At 41.3% G+C, this 21,630-nt stretch overlaps 1 protein-coding gene across 5 annotated transcripts in view; it reads right to left on the reverse strand.

Annotated features, from left to right (window-relative positions):
• Positions 1-9,390, reverse strand: part of WT1 (WT1 transcription factor) — a 150,930-nt gene extending 141,540 nt beyond the window's left edge. For all 5 annotated transcript variants that reach the window (XM_069740544.1, XM_069740545.1, XM_069740541.1 and 2 more), the window contains exons 1-2: positions 9,000-9,390; positions 534-656 (exon numbers count right to left, since the gene is read on the reverse strand). In XM_069740544.1, the coding sequence (XP_069596645.1) occupies positions 534-656; positions 9,000-9,390 (514 nt within the window). The remainder of the gene's footprint in view (positions 1-533; positions 657-8,999) is intronic.
• Between the last annotated feature and the right edge of the window lie 12,240 nt (positions 9,391-21,630).

Genomic DNA, 21,630 nt, shown 5'->3' on the forward strand with positions numbered 1-21,630 from the left:
ATTTTTAGGATTTGTGTTTTTTTTATAATGTCCTGTCTCTGGCTGGAGTGACGCGTGTTGGTGGTTGAATATTGCAGACTGCTGTATACATTACACTGTGTATTCAGACGAGCTCGGCTTAGTAGGGATCCTCAGACAATGTAATGTGTGGTGTTCTCCATCTCACATGGGAATTTGGCAGGGATGAGTTTGATACTTAGCATGACTAGGAGTGATGACAAATTGTTCTACTTATGATTTGCTATAGAGATGAAGATACACCTACTGCAAAAAGTAATAGCCATGCCCCCGTACTATCTGCCAAACCATTTTAGGACAAAGTCTCCTCTGCTATATCTGTGAATGGTGAATCTGAGAGTCACCTCAAGACTATACTGCAATAACAAGAATATGCTATACTATATACCACGAATATACTGTATGTGCCTTATAAAGAAATTGGTGAAGGACAGCCACATAATTATCAGACACGCACACAGAGTGTTCTACCATAGCACTATGCAACACATATAGGACCCACAGAGAGCACTTACCTAGGGAGGTTTGTTGGCTGATGGGGTCTTCATGTTTGAATGAGTGGTTAGGAAACTGTGCTGTGTGGTGAGATGGAGTATGACCATAACTTGGGGTGCCATCAAAAGCCATTGCACTGTAGCCTGCAAAAATCAAAACATTTCCATGTAACATGTAGAAGTTTAGTGACATCTACTAGGTAATGCTAGAAACAGCATAGAAAGATGATCCAAAAATAAACCCTTTCTTCAGATATCAGTATATAAACTCATTTGTGAAAAAAATGGTATATGTGTGATCAGTGTTTTGGATCAGTGTGTCATCAGTGTATGGTCCGTTTTTACCATCAGTGTGACATCAGGGTTTGGTCCGTGTGTCCGTTTTTACCATCAGTGTGTCATCAGTGTATGGTCCATTTTTACCATCAGTGTGTCATCAGTGTTTGGTCCGTGTGTCCGTTTTTACCATCAGTGTGTCATCAGTGTATGGTCCGTTTTACCATCAGTGTGACATCAGTGTTTGGTCTGTGTGTCTGTTTTTACCATCAGTGTGACATCAGTGTTTGGTCTGTGTGTCTGTTTTTACCATCAGTGTGACATCAGTGTTTGGTCTGTGTGTCTGTTTTTACCATCAGTGTGACATCAGTGTTTGGTCTGTGTGTCTGTTTTTACCATCAGTGTGACATCAGTGTTTGATGTTTTTCTTGGACCCATAGTCTTATATTGGCACTTTTCATCCATGATACCAGAAAAAAAAACAGACACGTCTATATGATTTTTGCACAGACACACAGTCCATGATAAATAGCCACATGGATTATAACGGGTATGTGTTGTAACCGTGAGAAAATGGGTAGACTGTAGAAGGGAAGACCGGGCTGCCAGAGCTGCTGAAGCGCTGGGTCTGGAACTGCTGGGGCCAAACCTCTTGTTTCTGGAGGACCGAAATTGCTGCCGGAGCGAGCCAGTAACCAGGGTGAAAGGGGCATGGCCAGTAAGGCTTCTTTCACACTAGCGTCGGGCCCGGCCCGTCGCAGTGCATCGGGCCGAGGTTACCGACGCTAGCGTTGCCTCCGCCGAACAACGGGTGCAGCGGATGCTGCTTTTCAGCGCATCCGCTGCCCCATTGTGAGGTGCGGGGAGGTGGGGGAGGAGTTCCGTCGGCTGCAAAAAATGTTACATGGAACGTTTTTTGCGGCCGACGGTCGGCCGAAACACGGCGCAACCGTCGCGCGACGGTTGCGACGTGTGGCAATCCGTCGCAATGCGTCGCGTAATGTTAGTCAATGGAGAAAAAACGCATCCTGCAAACACTTTTGCAGGATGCGTTTTTTCTGCAAAACGACGCATTGTGACGGATTGCAGTTAACGCTAGTGTGAAAGTAGCCTAAGTGTGAGGTAAAATGGATTGCACCGCAACAGAAGTGGTTTTCCCGCCAGAACACTGATGAGGTACAAACCGCAAACACCGAGAGGGGAGCAATAGGCGCGGCGTGAAGAGAAAGGGCAGCATAGTCATGGACTCACCGAAACCGGCAGGTGCGCAGAGGAGCGTGCGATCGATAGAGCATCGCAGTACAGATGTCTGTTGGGTGTCAGCCGATATCCAGAGGGGCGCACGCTGGGTAAAACATAGCAGTGCAGCCCTTCAGGCCACAGCGGCTGCTTAAGGAGACCCGCGAAAGGAATCTTGTAAAAGGGCTAAGAGCGGAGGGCACATCAAACACTATCATCTATGGGCTCAACCTGCAGCATGCCACAAATCTTGTGGGGAGCTCTTCTCTCTTACTCCACAAGTATATGGACTAGGGGCTGAGCGGTTAGACCTGGAGACCGCCTGCTGCCGCCAGAAGAAGACATTCTGCGATCCACGGGGTCTTCAGAAAGTGACAGGCTACAGAGCCACAATAAGTGAAGTGTTAATCAGAGACTGTTTAGTTAAACCAAGTTTATTCAGTTTAGTTTTGTACCCTTATACCCTACTATCTCCCTGCGTGGAGTTCCCTACTGTTGACTAATTAAATATAGTTAATCCCTGCTCTGCAGCATGTGTGTTACTGCACCCCAATGCCTGCAGATTACAAGACCACGCATGTTCCACATGGACGTCTGAATGAGGCCTAAAACTGACATTGTTTAATGGTTACTTTCACGAACTTGAATAGCCCAACATCATGTAACAGCATTTGTCATCTCATTGTAGTTGCAGTTACATGTAACACAGTTCAATTCTATTTCCAACTATTACGCTAATATTTGATTGAACAGATACAAATGAACACTATGGGGATGGATTCACACTCAACTTTGGTGCAGTATCAGAGCTGCTTTAGTCTGGGGTTTTTTAACCAGAAGTAGCTCAACAGATTACAAATGATGGGAAAAGAATGCATAATATATCTGATGCCCTCAGGCATTTTATTTCCATGCACTGATCCCGAAACCGATCCCAACGTTACGTGAAATATTGTGATCCGACCTCCGGACTCACTCCGGGACTAATGCAATGGACAGGTGAGAACAATGGGATCGGTTCTCCCATCAGGATCCAAAAGGCATTTTAGTTTAATGCTGGTTGGAAACCACAATGCCGTGCTGGAGATGTGTGCAACAGGCCGGAAACGGAACGGGTGGATCCAAAGACAGAGGACACTTTGCTTTTACTCTTTTTCTCCATTTTGGATTCAGTCTTTGATCATATAAAAACTGCACCAAAATGGATGATTCAGCTTTGAAGTCTATGAGTGGAAGTGGAAAATGTCCAGAAAAAATGTAAGAACATGCTGCACTTTGGGTGAAAGGGTGACAAACCCCCACAATAATGCACCTTTATATTATGGCCGCAGGGTTTCCAGGACACAAAACCTGGCCATATCAGCCATACATCACTAGCCCAAACAGCCTGGGATACAAAAAGGCGCAATACTGAGGACATACAGTGAAGTAGCACTAGTGCGTGTGCAGCCCAACAGTGAAGTGACCAGCAATGGATTGTTTAACCCTGTAAGTGCCTCTCCTCAGCAAGACAAATACTGAGCACAGTAATCTCTATGAAAAGCCTCCGCACTGATGTTTTGCAGTCAGATTATGATGCGGCAGGTTACGCCAGACTAAAATGAGCAAAATCCATCAAAATCAGGAAATTTTGCATTAAAAAAAGCACAAATGTAACAATTCTTACACCCAAATATGAATTACGTTATTTATTACACAAGTGACGTTCTGCAAGCCCCATCCAAATAACTAGGGCGGGCACAGATATTTCTGCAACAAATGTGAACAATCATATCTACTTTTAAGAGACCAGGATCATCAATGAAATATTGTGCAGACTACAGCACATCTACGGTAATATTTCCATCATCCGTGGAAATGTAAGAACTAATTTTACAAAATGAACCTTTTCCATTCAGTATTGTTTGCTCGGTAGGAGGATGAGATAGCATTATTCTCCGCTATGACGTTCTCCATAGCGTTTTCCCCTATAGCCTACAATAGTATGTCACAAAAGATGAATGAAATGCATATATAAAAACTTACAGAAAACACATCTGACATGCATGGTCATCCAGTCTGGGAGTCACTAAAATCTCCCTTGTGGACCTGAACTTACAGACCATTCCATACTTTCCCCACGGTTTTAAATATTTACTGTGCAATAGCTGATCACAGAGAACAATCACTGGCCATACAGTAACAGGTAGTAAGGCTTGTTCACACTCAGCAGAAACGTCCAGCTATTTTCAGAATAGACAATTAGACTGGTTGAGAAATCTTACATACAATACTTCACAAGTGGAAAAAACTCAAGTATCCAAAAAGTGAATAGAAGGAAGAGTGAACTTGAGAGAAATGGCAGTGAGTGAACTTTTGACCAGGACGGTTTGCTGTATATCCGCTTTATTCAATATCTTAATCAGTGACTTCTAGTATCCTGGGACTTTAAAGATTAATCCGCAGCCTCTGCAATATCATTACGGGTTTTTATCTTTACGTATAAATGAGGTGTTTCTGCAGTGATGTGTGTGTATATATATATATGGGATTTTCGTAGTTTGCAGTATGTAAATATACCTCAAAGCTCCAGTTATTTCTACTACAGTAAATGGGTCATGAAGTTGTAAGTTTCCACTCACAGGCATGAATGAAGGCAGGTAAAACATTATATTTATGGCTAGATATTTTAACATTATGTTCATCTAAAATGTTCCTATCTTGTATATACAAAAAGAGATTCACATAATCTATATTATCAGACAGCAGAACATTAAAAAGAGCTACAACCATGAAGGAGAAAATCTAAATAAATAATAATGACAATAAGCTATATAATTGTAGTAATGAAAACAATAATAATAAACATCATCCATGTTTTAATCTGGACAGTGACTAAAAATTCCGTTTGTAAAAAAAAATCATTCTCCTATACTTTGCTCCTTTGCTTTGTATTTTTAGTTTTCTTCTCTCCACAGAAAAACATATATATATATATATATATATATATATATATATATATATATATATATATACTGTATATGTATATAATTTATTATTATAGCACCATTTATGATATATATATATATATATATACATATATATATATATATATATATATATATATATATATATATATATATATATAATGACAAAATTGGAAGCAGAACACCATCTCCAGTAGAAAGAATGTTATTTAGTACCCATCTTGTAAAGCTTCGGCTTCATGTGTGAGAGCCTTTATATATATATATATATATATATATATATATAAACAATTATATATAATTACCCCCAATGAATGGAAAATTACCTAATATTCATTTTACATGGCCATATCCTTTGTACCCTACATTATGAGACCTGAGTCCATACTGTTCTATGGGATTGTTACCAATTATCCAACATATCAGCTGTTGTTCTGGATCCCTCAAGGAGCCGCATACAAAACGCTGCAAACTGCTTTCTTCAATCCGCCTTCTTGATTTTGGAGTATAAGAGAAGTGACATCTAATGCAGTTTTGACTTCAGTTGTGATGATAAATATAAACCTGGCCTTAGTTGTATCAAAAAAATAACCTCATCATATTTATGACAAATTGTGTCAGCTTTAAATATTTTAACTATTTATTCACTATATATTTAAAAGGTGCATATTTACTCAGGATATATTGTATCTGTTTGAATGTATTGATTTATTTCATAACATTTCTTAATGATATACATTTAGATATTTTTCCACCTATATTTACTGCTTTTATTCATAGCCCCCAAAAATACAGTAATAGATTGCATTATCCCCGGTGAGTGGAAAATTACTTGACAAAAAATAACCTGCTTATATTTATACCAAACAAATGTAGAACCGAAAGAGGCGCACACAAGCAATCCTTGTGCAAAAAGTTCAACAAAGTGCAAAATAATCTGTTCTATTTATCATATGATCAAAATAAGAAATGTATTAAGGGAATTTATGTATGTACCAAAGCAATGGCATCAAACCTGAGATGATCTATGAAGCACTGAGCCGGGCATTTTCATTAATTACACAGGGCTAGTTAGGAGCAATAATGCAATACTTCAGTGGAAAGTAACTGGACTAATTACAATGAAATATTTTCTTAGCTCTCCATCTCCTTTTTCTGCAACTTATTACTGCAACTATAGGGAAATGATCATCTAGAATAGTTGACTTTTACCTAATTACTTGCAAAATATTTTTTTATTATAACCAAATAAATTTTATTCTGAAACATCTGGAAATACATATATATCAGTGGATAGAAAAATATTTATAATTGAGAGTATATTGAGAGTAATTGAGAGATATTAATGGCTAATTGTCCTGATAAAAGCACTATACAACTGGGAGTCTTTAAAGATACATAGCTAAGTGTCCTCACACACACAGATATATAGATATACATATACATATATATATAGCTATATATATACATACATCTATAGATATGTGTATTACAAATAGCTAAATAGCTATTATTGGATGCACATTTTATAATACTGCATTACAGATTTTATTTATTTTCATTTCTTGTATTTTCTATTCACCTATTTAATTTTTTCTTATTACAAGTTATTATATTGGTTTGGAATTGTTCATTTTCTGTTTATTTTAAAATTATCTTCCAATATTTAACCTACTGATTTAAATAACTGTTTTAACAGTTACACACTTGGCTATTACTATTATGTCTTTTATTTAACAACAACAACAAAAAATTCAAAAATCCCCTGAACAATAGCAGCCAATGCTGCTTACAATGTATCTAGATGATGAGTCTCATCTGTGACCTTGACAAGTCCATCTGAAAGACAGAATGATGTTTTGGTCACATTTCCTGGTCCTTCCTGACCCAAAACCTCGGGAATGTGATAAGGGACTGAAGCTCTGAGCAAAAGCTCTGCTGATAGCAAGTTCTATGTAATTAGAGCTTTATCACCCCAGGGCTGATTACAGGGTGCTGAAAACCAGAGTGCTCCCCAGCTGGGTGCCTGAAGAGGGGTCCGGAGGAAAGAAGGAACAAGGAATGGAGGAGATGTTCTCAGAGCAGCTCTGCAGGACTTGGCAGAATGGGACATTGTTCTATCAAGGTGACAACTTTCCCACGAAGAAGACCTTCCAGCCTTGAGCAGCTCTACTCTGACACCAATAGGATCAACTAGAAGGACCCCATGCATAGTATTATACCAAATATTTAGGAAAACTATCAGTGATGGAGAGCAAAGATTCCAGGGGATGAAAGGAAAGAAAGAGAGAGAGAGAGAGAGAAAGAAAGAAAGAAAGAAAGAAAGAAAGAAAGAAAGAAAGAAAGAAAGAAAGAAAGAAAGAAAGAAAGAAAGAAAGAAAGAAAGAAAGAAAGAAAGAAAGAAAGAAAGAAAGAAAGAAAGAAAGAAAGAAAGAAAGAAAGAAAGAAAGAAAGAAAGAAAGAAAGAAAATGAAATATGTATAAATGAGTAGATATAAAAAAAGGAAATGGACTTTTTATATTTTTTTAAATATCTTTTCTACTCTTAACTGTCTTTCTAATAATTTCTCTGTATATCTATCTAATAAAATGCATATTTTGTCTTTCTCTCTGCAGATAGTTAATGTGAGGAAAAAAAACTATTAGTTACAGGAAAAATATTTATCTCTGTACCGTTTAGTTATTAACGTATCCTCCACTAAGGACTCTAAATTATTAATATTTTATCATTAAACTGAGCCAATAACTTCATGACCGTCCAGTGCCCCCCGGACCATGGCGCCAGGACGCCTCACACAGCGGCATATCGTCCCTACCCTACAGCTCAGTGCCAGGGGATTATATTCGGGGCGATCAGGTCCCAATAATCCAGACGGAGAGGTGTTTGTAAATCCAGAGAGTGCGGAGATTACACGGGAGGCTCCATCCTAATCCTGTGTAACATGATGACAAGCAGGGTGACCGTGAACATGAAGGGCCAGCAATGGCTTCTACCGGCCCCACACCCGCACTGCTGAGCTGTAGCAGCTCTATACTAAATATATATAATCAGCATGATACATACTAGATCTATTTCTACATATGGTATTCTCCTACTAACAAATATATATATATATATCTCATCAGGTTCTTTACTAATATATATATATATATATATATATATATATATCTCATCAGGTTCTTTACTACTAATATACATACATATATATATATATATATATCTCATCAGGTTCTTTACTAATATATATATATAATATATATATCATCAGGTTCTTTACTAATATATATATATATATATATATATATATATATATATATATATATATCATCAGGTTCTTTACTAATATATATATCATCAGGTTCTATACTAATATATATTTATACATGTATCATCAAGTTCTATACTAATATACTAATATATTTGGATCATCAGGTTCTATACTAATATATATATATATATATATATATATATATATAGTATATATATATATATATATATATATATGCATCAGTAGGAGATGATAGCTAGAATATCATATTTAGAAGACAGAGCAGTTTATTGCTTATTTCTAAGTTCATTGTGTGAAACATATTCACATGTTGGAACCGAATCGTGGCCACAATGGTCTTATAACTAAACCATCGCCTTTTGGACTCTTTTGGTGTGCTGCCTCCAGCTTTATTTTAGATAGAATACTAGATAGACACACAGACAGATAGATAGATAGACAGACAGACAGACAGGTAGATAGATAGATAGATAGACAGACAGACAGACAGACAGACAGACAGACAGATAGATAGATAGGTAGATAGATAGACACATAGATAATAGAATTTTATATTCCAATGTTCTGCTTGTTAGTAGGCTTTGGATAATGTCACTGACAGTCCTCCCCTCTCCGCTCCTCGCCCCTCAGTACAGTATAATCCCTGCTGTGATCCATTTCTCCCGGTATTACACCGTACAGACATATGATGGTTCCATTGAGGAGCACAGACCCACCTTGGTTCCTGATACTTTGCTGGTTCTCCAGGCAGTTGGACAGGTAGGGGGCATTGGGGAACATCCTGGGCTGCCCGGTGGAGGCCTGGCTGGGCGGGGGAGCGCTGAACGGCCCGTACCTGCAGGCTCCGGCCGCGGTGCCCGAGAACTGCCCGGAGAAGTGCACGGTGAAGGCGCTCAGACACTGGTCCTCATGGAGGTCGGGGTTCCAGCTGGGCTCCTGCTTGATGAACGAGTGTGAGGTGAGGGAAGTGTATGGAGCTCCTGGGGGGAAGTCCAGGACCGGTGCCCACTGCCCACTGCTGCTGACTGGCATGTTACAGCTACTGTTCCCGGAGAGAGAAGAGACCGGGGGCAGCAGGGCACTCATGTCCCTCACATCAGACCCCATCTGAAGACTGCAGGGGCTGGGGCTGGGCTCCAGAGCAGGTCCTCAATAGCTCGGAGAATCCCCTGGACTCTCCTGTGACCAGAGCCCTGCAGGAGCTGTGGAGAGTGGGAGCTGCCTCTCCTTGTGTCTCCCACTGGCCGGGACCCTAATGCTCTAATAGGGGCTTCTCCTCACTGGGGGTGGAGTCCAGCCCCATCTCCATTCATTCACATCCCCTGGTGTCTACATCACAGGCGTCTATCACCGAGTCCTACCCCAGCCACAGAGGAAGGATCAGGGAGGGGATCAGGTACCCCAATGATAGAAAATGCAAGGGGTGCAAATACAGCAGAGATGTAAGTATCTGTAGGAATGGAATCAAATAACTAGATCTGATAGGAGATTTAGGAAAATGCAGAGAAATTCACAACTCAAACATTTGCTCCAATGTAAAAATACACTAGAGAGTATAAGGTCAGAGTAAAGTGGAGATCACACAGATATAGATAATAGATAGATATGAGGATAGATAATCCATAGATAGATAATAGCATGTTCAGATAATAGCAGATAGATAATAGATAGATAATAGATAGATAAATAATAGATACATAATAGACAGACAGATGATAGATGGATAGATAGATAGATAATAGGTAGATATGAGGATAGATAATATATAGATAATAGATAGATACATAATAGATACATAATAGACAGACAGATGATAGATAGATAGATAATAGGTAGATATGAGGATAGACAATAGATAGATAGATAGATAATAGCATGTTCACAGCATGTTCAGATAATAGCAGATAGATAATAGATAGATAATAGAAAGATAGAGAGGTAGATATTAGATAGATAATAGATAGATAGATAGATAGATGGATAGGAGATAGATAATAGATAGAAATAAATAAAGAAAAGATAGATAAAATGACAGATAGATGATAGAAAGGTGGGTGTACAAAGGTGAAAAGATTTAATTATGAGAGAAACAATATAATTATAATTATTATTATTATTATTTCTGGAAGTGATGTATATGACTGATGTAAATATCAGGTAATGATTGTCTATTTAGTGATCTGCTTTGCTTCTGCATAAACAGACAAGATGCTCCCAGGAGATAGAGATCTGTCAGCGATCAATTAGCCGGAGTGGCATGTCCTTAATTTCACATTCTACGATAATGAACTTTCACCTTCCCGCTATCACTTCCCAGTGTGACTTGTTGCTGCACTTTCACACGCTCCTGGGGGGGATGGGCGCACCCTACAATCCGGCACAAAGCCCCTCACTGGGTGACATCCAGCTGGGACAGGAGCGGCCATTCCACAGGTGACCTCACAGCCCAACATCCCAGTGTGGCACCCACCATGTGGGACAAGGAGTGATTTATGTATGGTGTTAATGAATTCATTACAAATAATTAAGTACGGGGTTCCAGCAGTTTACCAGAATTGTATTTTCAGTATCATCATAAATTGTATTATTCTGTAACTTTTTCTGTCTATGGTCATTGATTGTAACTGACCTTTACACGCACAAGTTTCTGAAATGATAAAATGATAAGCACTTGTCACAAAAATGTGATGTCAAAGTAGAAAATTATCCTCAATTTTATTAGTTATATATTGCTTCAGAACTTAAACCGCTTGTGATCCAAATGGTTAAATTGACATGCTCCATCTCTGTCTCGTCATATATACATATATCTGCATACATCTCCACATACATATACGTATCTCTCTATACATAGCTACATTCCACGCTACATCTCTGTCTCGTTATATATATACATATATTTACATACATCTCCACATACATATATGTATCTCCCTATACATGGATACATTCCACGCTACATGCGATCTTTATCTCATTATATATATACATATATCTGCATACATCTCCACATACATATATGTATCTCCCTATACATGGATACATTCCACGCTACATGCGATCTTTATCTCATTATATATATACATATATCTGCATACATCTCCACATACATATATGTATCTCCCTATACATGGATACATTCCACGCTACATGCGATCTTTATCTCATTATATATATACATATATCTGCATACATCTCCACATACATATATGTATCTCTCTATACATGGATACATTCCACGCTACATGCGATCTTTATCTAATTATATATATACATATATCTGCATACATCTCCATATACATAAATGTATCTCCCTATACATGGATACATTCCACGCTACATGCCATCTTTATCTAATTATATATATACATATATCTGCATACATCTCCATATACATAAATGTATCTCCCTATACATGGATACATTCCACGCTACATGCCATCTTTATCTAATTATATATATACATATATCTGCATACATCTCCATATACATATATGTATCTCCCTATACATGGATACATTCCACGCTACATGCCATCTTTATCTAATTATATATATACATATATCTGCATACATCTCCATATACATAAATGTATCTCCCTATACATGGATACATTCCACGCTACATGCCATCTTTCTGTGGATTGTGCTTCTTTTGATGTAGATGTCGCACTTTGATACCTTCTTTTCATTGATGCATTGTTATTATAGTACTAATTTATTCATTATTTACATTATGCACTTTTGTTCTTGTTAATTATTATCGCTTGTGAGAATTGTTGCATTAGTTTTTCACCGAATCTCTCCGGTATGCGAGTATTGAAGGAGATCAGTTTGAGAACTGTTCTATCCCACAGCCATGTACTTTTGATCTTCTATATAAATATCTACTTACAATTTTTATCTAATCATAAGATTAAAACCAGGGAAGTCAGTGGATGCCTGTGTGGTCGGGTGGGTGTCTCCCCCCTTATAAGCCTATGAGGCCCGTGGTCAGTAATCAATGAATAGCGCCATAAAGAACTGGAGCGGAGTCAATTTGCCGGTCAATTAAGCAGCTCCTGCCATTGGGATTTAATAGCCAGCAGGGATTAGGGCCGCCCCGTGCTAATTGGCGGACACCTTGGCCTCCATTTCCTCGCATTGAAAAGCTCTACAAGGTTACAGAGCAAAAATAGAGCAGTGATTGCAGCAGCGCTGCATTGTGTCCCGGGCACAGGGTCAAGGTCAGTGGGGGCAAGGGGCACCTTCAGTCACAGATCTGGGGGCACTGGGGTCTGCTCTCACATGGGACAGGACATGTATGTGCTGTAAAAGGACAAGTGACTGTAGAATGGACATATTTATAATGTCAGCATCTGCAATATATAGATGTGTGTGGATAAGGCTCCTCATATACGTGTATATATATATAATATTCAATTAGTTACAATTCCTAATACTCTTTCTAGACCCTTCTATCTTTGTAACCTGCCAGTCAGTAGATAATAGTCCACTGAGGCTCTCATTTTAATATTGTTCTGAAAAATCTCTGCATTTTCTGTTTTTCATGACTTAATGGCTACCTTTCATGTTTTCAGGTATTACATTAAAGTCTACAATGCAGTCTGACATGTAACAGTGTGTTTTGTGGTGTGGTTTTTCTTTTCTTTTGTTAAGTATTGCTTTAGGTCACATTCACACGTTCAGTGTTTTATATCAGTATTTCACAGTCAAAGATGGGTTTCTATTATACTTTTCCTCTGATTGTTCCACTTTTGGTTTTGGATTACAAAATATGGAATGTGTGAATATCACTGCATGACTTTTTTTAAGCATTTTTTTTCCCTATAATTTTCTCTTGGGCTTAAAAAATATGCATATTACAGAATCAAGGAGATAATAATAGTAAAAAAAAACCACCAAGATGCCTACAATCCTACATATGTGGGTTTAATACAGACAAAGACATTTTTTTTTCTTACATATATTTGCCTCCACCTGAATAACATATATATATATATATATATATATATATATATATATATATATATATATATATATATATATATATATATATATGTATATATATATATATATATATATATATATATATATATATATATATATATATATATATATATATATATATATATATATATATATATATATATATATCAGCACGGTGGCTCAGTGGATAGCACAGCAGCCTTGCAGCGCTGGAGTCCTGGGTTCAAGCCCCACTAAGGACAACATCTGCAAAGAGTTTGTATGTTCTTCTCCGTGTTTGCGTGGGTTTCCTCCGGGCACTCCGGTTTCCTCCCACATTCCAAAAACATACTGATAGGGAATTTAGATTGTGAGCCCCAACGGGGACAGCAACGATAATGTGTGATAATGTAAAGCGCTGCGGAATATGTTAGCGCTATATAAAAATAAAGATTATTATAAAGATTATTATATATAAAAATCTGGCGCTGCATGCACGTTCTGACTAACATGCTGAATGGAAACTTAGGAAGGAATTGACCCCATTAGTTCCCACGTGTCCCACCCTACAAGTTCAGTGGCCCGGACCATCACCATAAAGTTTTGCTATCAGTTGTAATCTGGTTGAGTTGCATCAGGCTAAAGAAATAACTGATCATGATGCAACAGATGTGTGAACACACACCAAGACTGCAGCGTTTTCACTGGTGTTCTGACATTTTGTAGCCGATGTTGCTTTAATAAAGTAAAACACACTACACACAGCATATTTTTGAGGCTCACTGCATTATCTTTCTCAAAATGTAGCATGTTCTGGCTGTGCTGTTGTTTTTCTGGGGATTGCCCCATAAACTACTCTGTGATGCCTCAATCACACGCCCGTGTTAAAAAAAAAAAAGTGAAAAATGTTTCCAGTGTGATCACTCAGTGTTTTGGATCGGCACGTCATCCATTTGTTTGTTTTTATCTTCAGTGATTTCATGGATGGATCGATACATTCTAGAGCTTCTCCTATACTATAATAATAATAATAATTTTTATTTATATAGCGCCAACATATTCCGCAGCACTTTACAAATTATAGAGGGGACTTGTACAGACTATAGACATTACAGCATAACAGAAATACAGTTCAAAACAGATACCAGGAGGAATGAGGGCCCTGCTCGCAAGCTTACAGACTATGAGGAAAAGGGGAGACACGAGAGGTGGATGGTAATAATTGCTTTAGTTATTCGGACCAGCCATAGTGTAAGGCTCGGGTGTTCATGTAAAGCTGCATGAACCAGTTAACTGCCTAAGTATGTAGCAGTACAGACACAGAGGGCTATTAACTGCATAAAGTGTATGAGAACATGATGCGAGGAACCTGTTTTTTTTTTTTTTTTTATTATAAATAGGCCACACAGGGATCGTTAGGTTAATGCATTGAGGCGGTAGGCCAGTCTGAACAAATGAGTTTTTAGGGTACGCTTAAAACTGTGGGGATTGGGGATTAATCGTATTAACCTAGGTAGTGCGTTCAAATAACACTACTTTGCAATGCTAATCATGGGCAGCACACGGACCGTCCGCGGATCCCGTCTGTGCTGTACGGATTTATCACTGACCCATAGACCAGTGTTGGCACTTTTCATCATTGATACTGGAAAAAAGTGGTCATGCCTCCATGTGCTTTGCACAGACACCCGGTCCTTGAAAAAAACAGATCTGTGAATAGCACCATAAATTATAATGGGCACCAAGGACAACATCTGCAAGGAGTTTGTATGTTCTCCTGTGTTTGTGTGGGTTCCCTCCGGGTTCTCCGGTTTCCTCCCACATTCCAAAGACATACTGATAGGGAATCTAGATTGTGAGCCCCATCGGGGACAGTGATGATAATGTGTGCAAACTGTAAAGCGCTGCGGAATATGTTAGCGCTATATAAAGATTATTATTATTATTATTATGTGGTCAGAGTGGATGAAACATGGACATCTGAAGGCGGCTTCAGGCTGGGTTCACATATCCGTTGTATCAGCCTCCGTTTTTTGAGCCTGATACACCTTAAGGGATCTTGGGTAAGAGAATCCGCAAAGCAATGTCAGACATATGAACGAGCATTTCTGTGCTGTGTGTGGGGGCCATAATACATCTGATGACGGTGTGCACTGGTTCAGTGCCTCTTACTGAATACAAATCTTTGCATATAACATTTTTTCTGTATCCTCCAGAACCTGTCAGATACAACAACTCACGCACCACATGGTGGGAGAGATAGTAATATTTCTATAGAACCTACATATACAGCAGCACTTTAGAATTCAGGGGGGACATGTACAGATAATATCAAACACATGGAGTGACACCTAATTCACCAATTCAAACGAGGAATGAGGGCCCTGCTCACAAGCTTACAACCTGTGAGTGTGAACGTGGCCGATCAGTATTTGTTAGTCACAACAAGGAGTGACACAATCAGAGGCCAAGTATAATAGAATCACGTCACTTCTGGTTTTAACTTAAACTACTGAACGTTTTAGGGTAGGTGCACACGGTCAGTAATTGGCAGCACTTTGGATGCAGCACATGTCCGCTCCGTCCAAAGCGCTGCCGGCTATTGAACGCAAGTGATTCTGCATGTGTTCATTGAACGTACGGATTCACCACATCCAATACATTGTATGAGTGAAATTATCTTGTGGAGACTCGCGTCTCCACAAGATAAATAGACATGCTGAAATCTGTAAAGATGCGCCACATGTCCGTCCGGGTAATCTGCGGGCATCGGTGCACGCATAGTGGGCGTGGGATTTCCTGAAATCACATCCACTACGCTGTAACATCTGGACACTGTGAGTTTTGAGTTGATATGATAGGACTGCCTAAGAAGATGTGTCTTTTGGGCATTCTTAAAACTGTGGACTTTGGTTATTAATCAAGTTGTCTGGGGTAGTGCAATCCAGAGAACTAGTGCAGCGTGAGAGAAGTATTGAAGGTAGGAATAAAAGGCTCAGATAATGGAGAATATTAGCCTTTAGGGCAGTCCCACACAGCTAGATAATTCCGGTACCGGAGAAATCGGTACCGGAATTATCCGTGTCCGTGTGCCCATGCGTTTCTGTGGCACATCAGTGTGGCGCACGTGTGGCACACGTGTGCCGCCCGTGTGCCCACTGGGTACCACACGCACCATGCAGGAGACAGTGCTAAAGTTTAGCACTGTCCCCTGCATCTGGTGCTGAAGCCGCCATTGATATCTTCTCTGCAGCAGCGTTTGCTGTAGAAAAGATATGAATATTCCTTTTTTTTTTTGTTTCTCGTGTTTAAAATAAAGATCCATGTCGCCACCCCCCCTCCCACCCTCTGTGCGCCCGCCCGCTGTTCTTAAAATACTCACCTGGCTCCCTCGCTGGCTGGCGCTGCTTCCTGTCCTGGCCGCACCTTCTACTGTATGTGGTCACGTGGGGCCGCTCATTTACAGTGATGAATATGCGGCTCCACCCCTATGGGAGGTGGAGCCGCATATTCATGACTGTAATCAGCGGCTCCACGTGACCGCTCATACAGTAGAAGGTGCGGCCAGGACAGGAAGCAGCGCCAGCCAGCGAGGGAGCCAGGTGAGTATTTTAAGAACAGCAGGCGGGCGCACAGAGGGTGGGAGGGGGGTGGCAACATGGATCTTTATTTTAAACACGAGAAACAAAAAAAAAAGGAATATTCATATCTTTTCTACAGCAAACGCTGCTGCAGAGAAGATATCAATGGCGGCTTCAGCACCAGCGGGGGGGGGGACAGCGCTTACTGTAGCGCTGTCTCCTGCATGGCACACGGACTGTACACGGACAACGTCCGTGTGCGGTACGTGTTTTACACGGACCCATTGACTTTAATGGGTCCGTGTAATCCGTGCGCTCCCACGAACACTGACATGTCTTCGTGTTCGGCACACGGAGACACAATCCGCAAAAAATCAATGACATCTGCACAGATGCATTGATTTCAATGTGTCTACGTGTGTCAGTGGCTCCGGTACGTGAGGAAACTGTCACCTCACGGACCGGAGACACTGACGTGTGAAACCGGCCTTAGAGGAATGGAGGGCACGGGTGGGGTGGTAAACAGAATTAAGGAAGGAGATGTAGGGTGCATCATTATAGAAAGGTTTGTGAGTGATTGTGATAATTTTATATTGTACTCTGTAGTGGATGGGTACCAGAGCTGTGACTGACTCAAGGTGGAGGCATTGGTGTAATAGTTGGACAGGCAGATTAATTTGCTGCATTCACGATAGATTGGAGAGGAAAGGGTCAGTGAGGGGGGAAAAAACAAAATCTATTTGTTGCAGAAAATCACATGGGTATGGAATTTTATGGCATTTTCCTATAGGCTTTCTCTATGTATCAGTCACAGGAACAACCCAATTAAAATACCATAACAAAGATTGTTAGATATAAAAAATGCAAAAAAGACGGTAAAGGAGCCAGAAGTTAGATAATATAGCATTATGCAAGTTGGCAGTTTAGCTAATGCTTAGAATATTCTATAGGGCGATACGCACCACTTATGGGTGTTTGAGAGCTAGATACTGTATATCCTGCTAGATATACTAAGGCCGGCCTCACACTCAGCGTATGAAAATACGGTCTGTTTTTTACGGCCGTAGTACGCAGAAATGTTCCCAAAATAGTGATCCGTATGTCATCCGTAGGCAGGGTGTGTCAGCGTATTTTGCGCATGCCATCCACCGTATGTAATCCGTATGGCATCCGTACTGCGCGATTTTCTCGCAGGCTTGCAAAACGGACATACAATGGATCCATGGTCTCAAATATTCATTAAAACATATATACTGCCTATATATATATATATATATATATATATCAGTGAGACACATATATGTATATATTAATATTTCATACAGCGCTAGATAGCAGAAAAGCCGGTAATTTAATTGCCGGCTTTTCCGATCTCCTTCCTAAACCCGACATGATATGAGACATGGTTTACATACAGTAAACCATCTCATATCCCTTCTTTTATGACATATTCCTCTTTAGTAATGTAAGAAGTGTTTTGTTGTAAAATTTGGGGTCTCTAGCTATTAAATTAAAGGGTTAAATTGTGGAAAAAATTGGCGTGGGCTCCCGCGCAATTTTCTCCGCCAGAGTGGGAAAGCCAGTGACTGAGGGCAGATAGCTTGATGGCATTAAAGCCCATTTTTTTCATTTTTTTGTGCTGTTTTCCCTTTTTTACTCTTATTATTGGAAGCCATTTGAACATTGGTTTGGAAAGCGCTGCACGACAATTGTGGTAATACTGGATGCTGTTCTAATTTTGACTCATATATATATATACCCCTATACTATGTGTAGACATTTATCTTAGCTATTCTATTCTAACCTGTCAGTGTGATTTTACTGTACACCGCACTGAATTGCCGGCTTTTCTCTCTAACACTGATGCGTATTTCTCGCAAGTCACACTGCTGGTCTGTGTGTAATCCGTATTTTTCTGGCCCCCATAGACTTTCATTGGCAATTTTTTTGCGCAATACGGTGACAAACGCAGCATGCTGTGATTTTCTACGGCCGTAGAAGACCGTATAATACGGATCAGTAAAACACGGCTGATAGGAGCTGGGCATAGAGAATCATTGTACCGTATGCAATCCGTATTTTCTGCACCTCTCATACGTCCGTAAAACTCGCCAGTGTGACGTAAAACTCGCCAGTGTGACGTAAAACTCGCCAGTGTGACGCCGGCCTAAGGCTTTTAATTCTGGCAGCGCTATCTAGATTTACATGTCTATTATCTATCACTTCGGAAATGAACTAGAGGGATTTGTGTTTCCTTTCACAATTGGTGCCGCACTTCTGCCTGCAATCAGCTCTATAAATCTTACAGGCACCTATAGATATCTGTTCACACTGATAAGTCATAACACAGGGGATCTGTCTCCTCTCAAGTGTGTGAGTCCATGACAGTGAACCTGCTGCTCACACTCGTATATATCATCATGCTGCCTCTCATGACTTCAGCTGCACTTTGCAGTGTGCTTTATACATTTTTCTGGAGTAGAATAGAAATTAATTTTCAGGACTAACAATCTATCTAAATATCCATGACAAGTCAGTGGCATGTTGGCACCCCCACATGGCACTGAGGACATATACACTGCCAGGACCAGTTATGCCTGTAAACTAGGCTTGGGAAAACTGTGTGCATGCCTGTCTTCCAACTACAAGCGCTCCTCTGTGTGCATGCCTGTCTGCTAACTACAAGCGCTCCTCTCTGTGCATGCCTGTCTGCCAACTACAAGCGCTCCTCTGTGTGCATGCCTGTCTGCCAACTACAAGCGCTCCTCTGTGTGCATGCCTGTCTGCCAACTACAAGCGCTCCTCTGTGTGCATGCCTGTCTGCCAACTACAAGCGCTCCTCTGTGTGCATGCCTGTCTGCTAACTACAAGCGCTCCTCTCTGTGCATGCCTGTCTGCCAACTACAAGCGCTCCTCTGTGTGCATGCCTGTCTGCCAACTACAAGCGCTCCTCTGTGTGCATGCCTGTCTGCCAACTACAAGCGCTCCTCTGTGTGCATGCCTGTCTGCCAACTACAAGCGCTCCTCTGTGTGCATGCCTGTCTTCCAACTACAAGCGCTCCTCTGTGTGCATGCCTGTCTGCCAACTACAAGCGCTCCTCTGTGTGCATGCCTGTCTGCCAACTACAAGCGCTCCTCTGTGTGCATGCCTGTCTGCCAACTACAAGCGCTCCTCTGTGTGCATGCCTGTCTGCCAACTACAAGCGCTCCTCTGTGTGCATGCCTGTCTGCCAACTACAAGCGCTCCTCTGTGTGCATGCCTGTCTGCCAACTACAAGCGCCCCTCTGTGTGCATGCCTGTCTGCCAACTACAAGCGCTCCTCTGTGTGCATGCCTGTCTGCTAACTACAAGCGCTCCTCTGTGTGCATGCCTGTCTGCCAACTTCAAGCGCTCCTCTGTGTGCATGCCTGTCTGCTAACTACAAGCACTCCTCTGTGTGCATGCCTGTCTGCTAACTACAAGCGCTCCTCTGTGTGCATGCCTGTCTGCCAACTACAAGCGCTCCTCTGTGTGCATGCCTGTCTGCTAACTACAAGCGCTCCTCTGTGTGCATGCCTGTCTGCCAACTACAAGCGCCCCTCTGTGTGCATGCCTGTCTGCCAACTACAAGCGCCCCTCTGTGTGCATGCCTGTCTGCCAACTACAAGTGCTCCTCTGTGTGCATGCCTGTCTGCCAACTACAAGCGCTCCTCTGTGTGCATGCCTGTCTGCCAACTACAAGCGCTCCTCTGTGTGCATGCCTGTCTGCTAACTACAAGCGCTCCTCTGTGTGCATGCCTGTCTGCCAACTACAAGCGCCCCTCTGTGTGCATGCCTGTCTGCCAACTACAAGCGCCCCTCTGTGTGCATGCCTGTCTGCCAACTACAAGTGCTCCTCTGTGTGCATGCCTGTCTGCCAACTACAAGTGCTCCTCTGTGTGCATGCCTGTCTGCCAACTACAAGCGCTCCTCTCTGTGTGCATGCCTGTCTGCTAACTACAAGCGCTCCTCTGTGTGCATGCCTGTCTGCCAACTACAAGCGCTCCTCTGTGTGCATGCCTGTCTGCCAACTACAAGCGCTCCTCTGTGTGCATGCCTGTATGCCAACTTCAAGCGCTCCTCTGTGTGCATGCCTTTCTGCCAACTACAAGCGCTCCTCTGTGTGCATGCCTGTCTGCTAACTACAAGCGCTCCTCTCTGTGTGCATGCCTGTCTGCCAACTACAAGCGCTCCTCTGTGTGCATGCCTGTCTGCCAACTACAAGCGCTCCTCTGTGTGCATGCCTGTCTGCTGATGGTTTCCACTGGTTGCCAACTACAAGCGCCCCTCTGTGTGCATGCCTGTCTGCCAACTACAAGCGCTCTTCTGTGTGCATGCCTGTCTGCCAACTACAAGCGCTCCTCTGGGTGCATGCCTGTCTGCTCATGGTTGTCACTGGTTGCCAACTACAAGTGCTCCTGTGTGCATGCCTGTCTACTGATGTTTCTCACTGGTTGCCAACTACAAGCGCTCCTCTGTGTGTGCATGCCTGTCTCTGTGTGCATGCCTGATTTAAATCCAAATATGTCGGTAGAAATAAGAGCTAAGGTTAGATGCCAACAAGGCCAATTTCACAAGTCATTGAAATGGGGACTATACTTGGATTACAATCCCCTGCCCAGTCGCCAGGTCCCCTGACCTTAGCGGTTTGTGTCATATTGGCTAGGAGGCTGTTGGCTCAGATCAGGAGTCCCAGTGGTTGTTCCACTATTGTTCCGTTGCCAAAATATCAAGTAAAAACAGCTTGCCCTTTCTTCTCAGAACAGTAAGGAAGAAGAGG

The sequence above is a fragment of the Ranitomeya imitator genome, chromosome 9 (genome assembly GCF_032444005.1).
Source record: "Ranitomeya imitator isolate aRanImi1 chromosome 9, aRanImi1.pri, whole genome shotgun sequence".
Classification (NCBI taxonomy): Eukaryota; Metazoa; Chordata; class Amphibia; order Anura; family Dendrobatidae; genus Ranitomeya; species Ranitomeya imitator.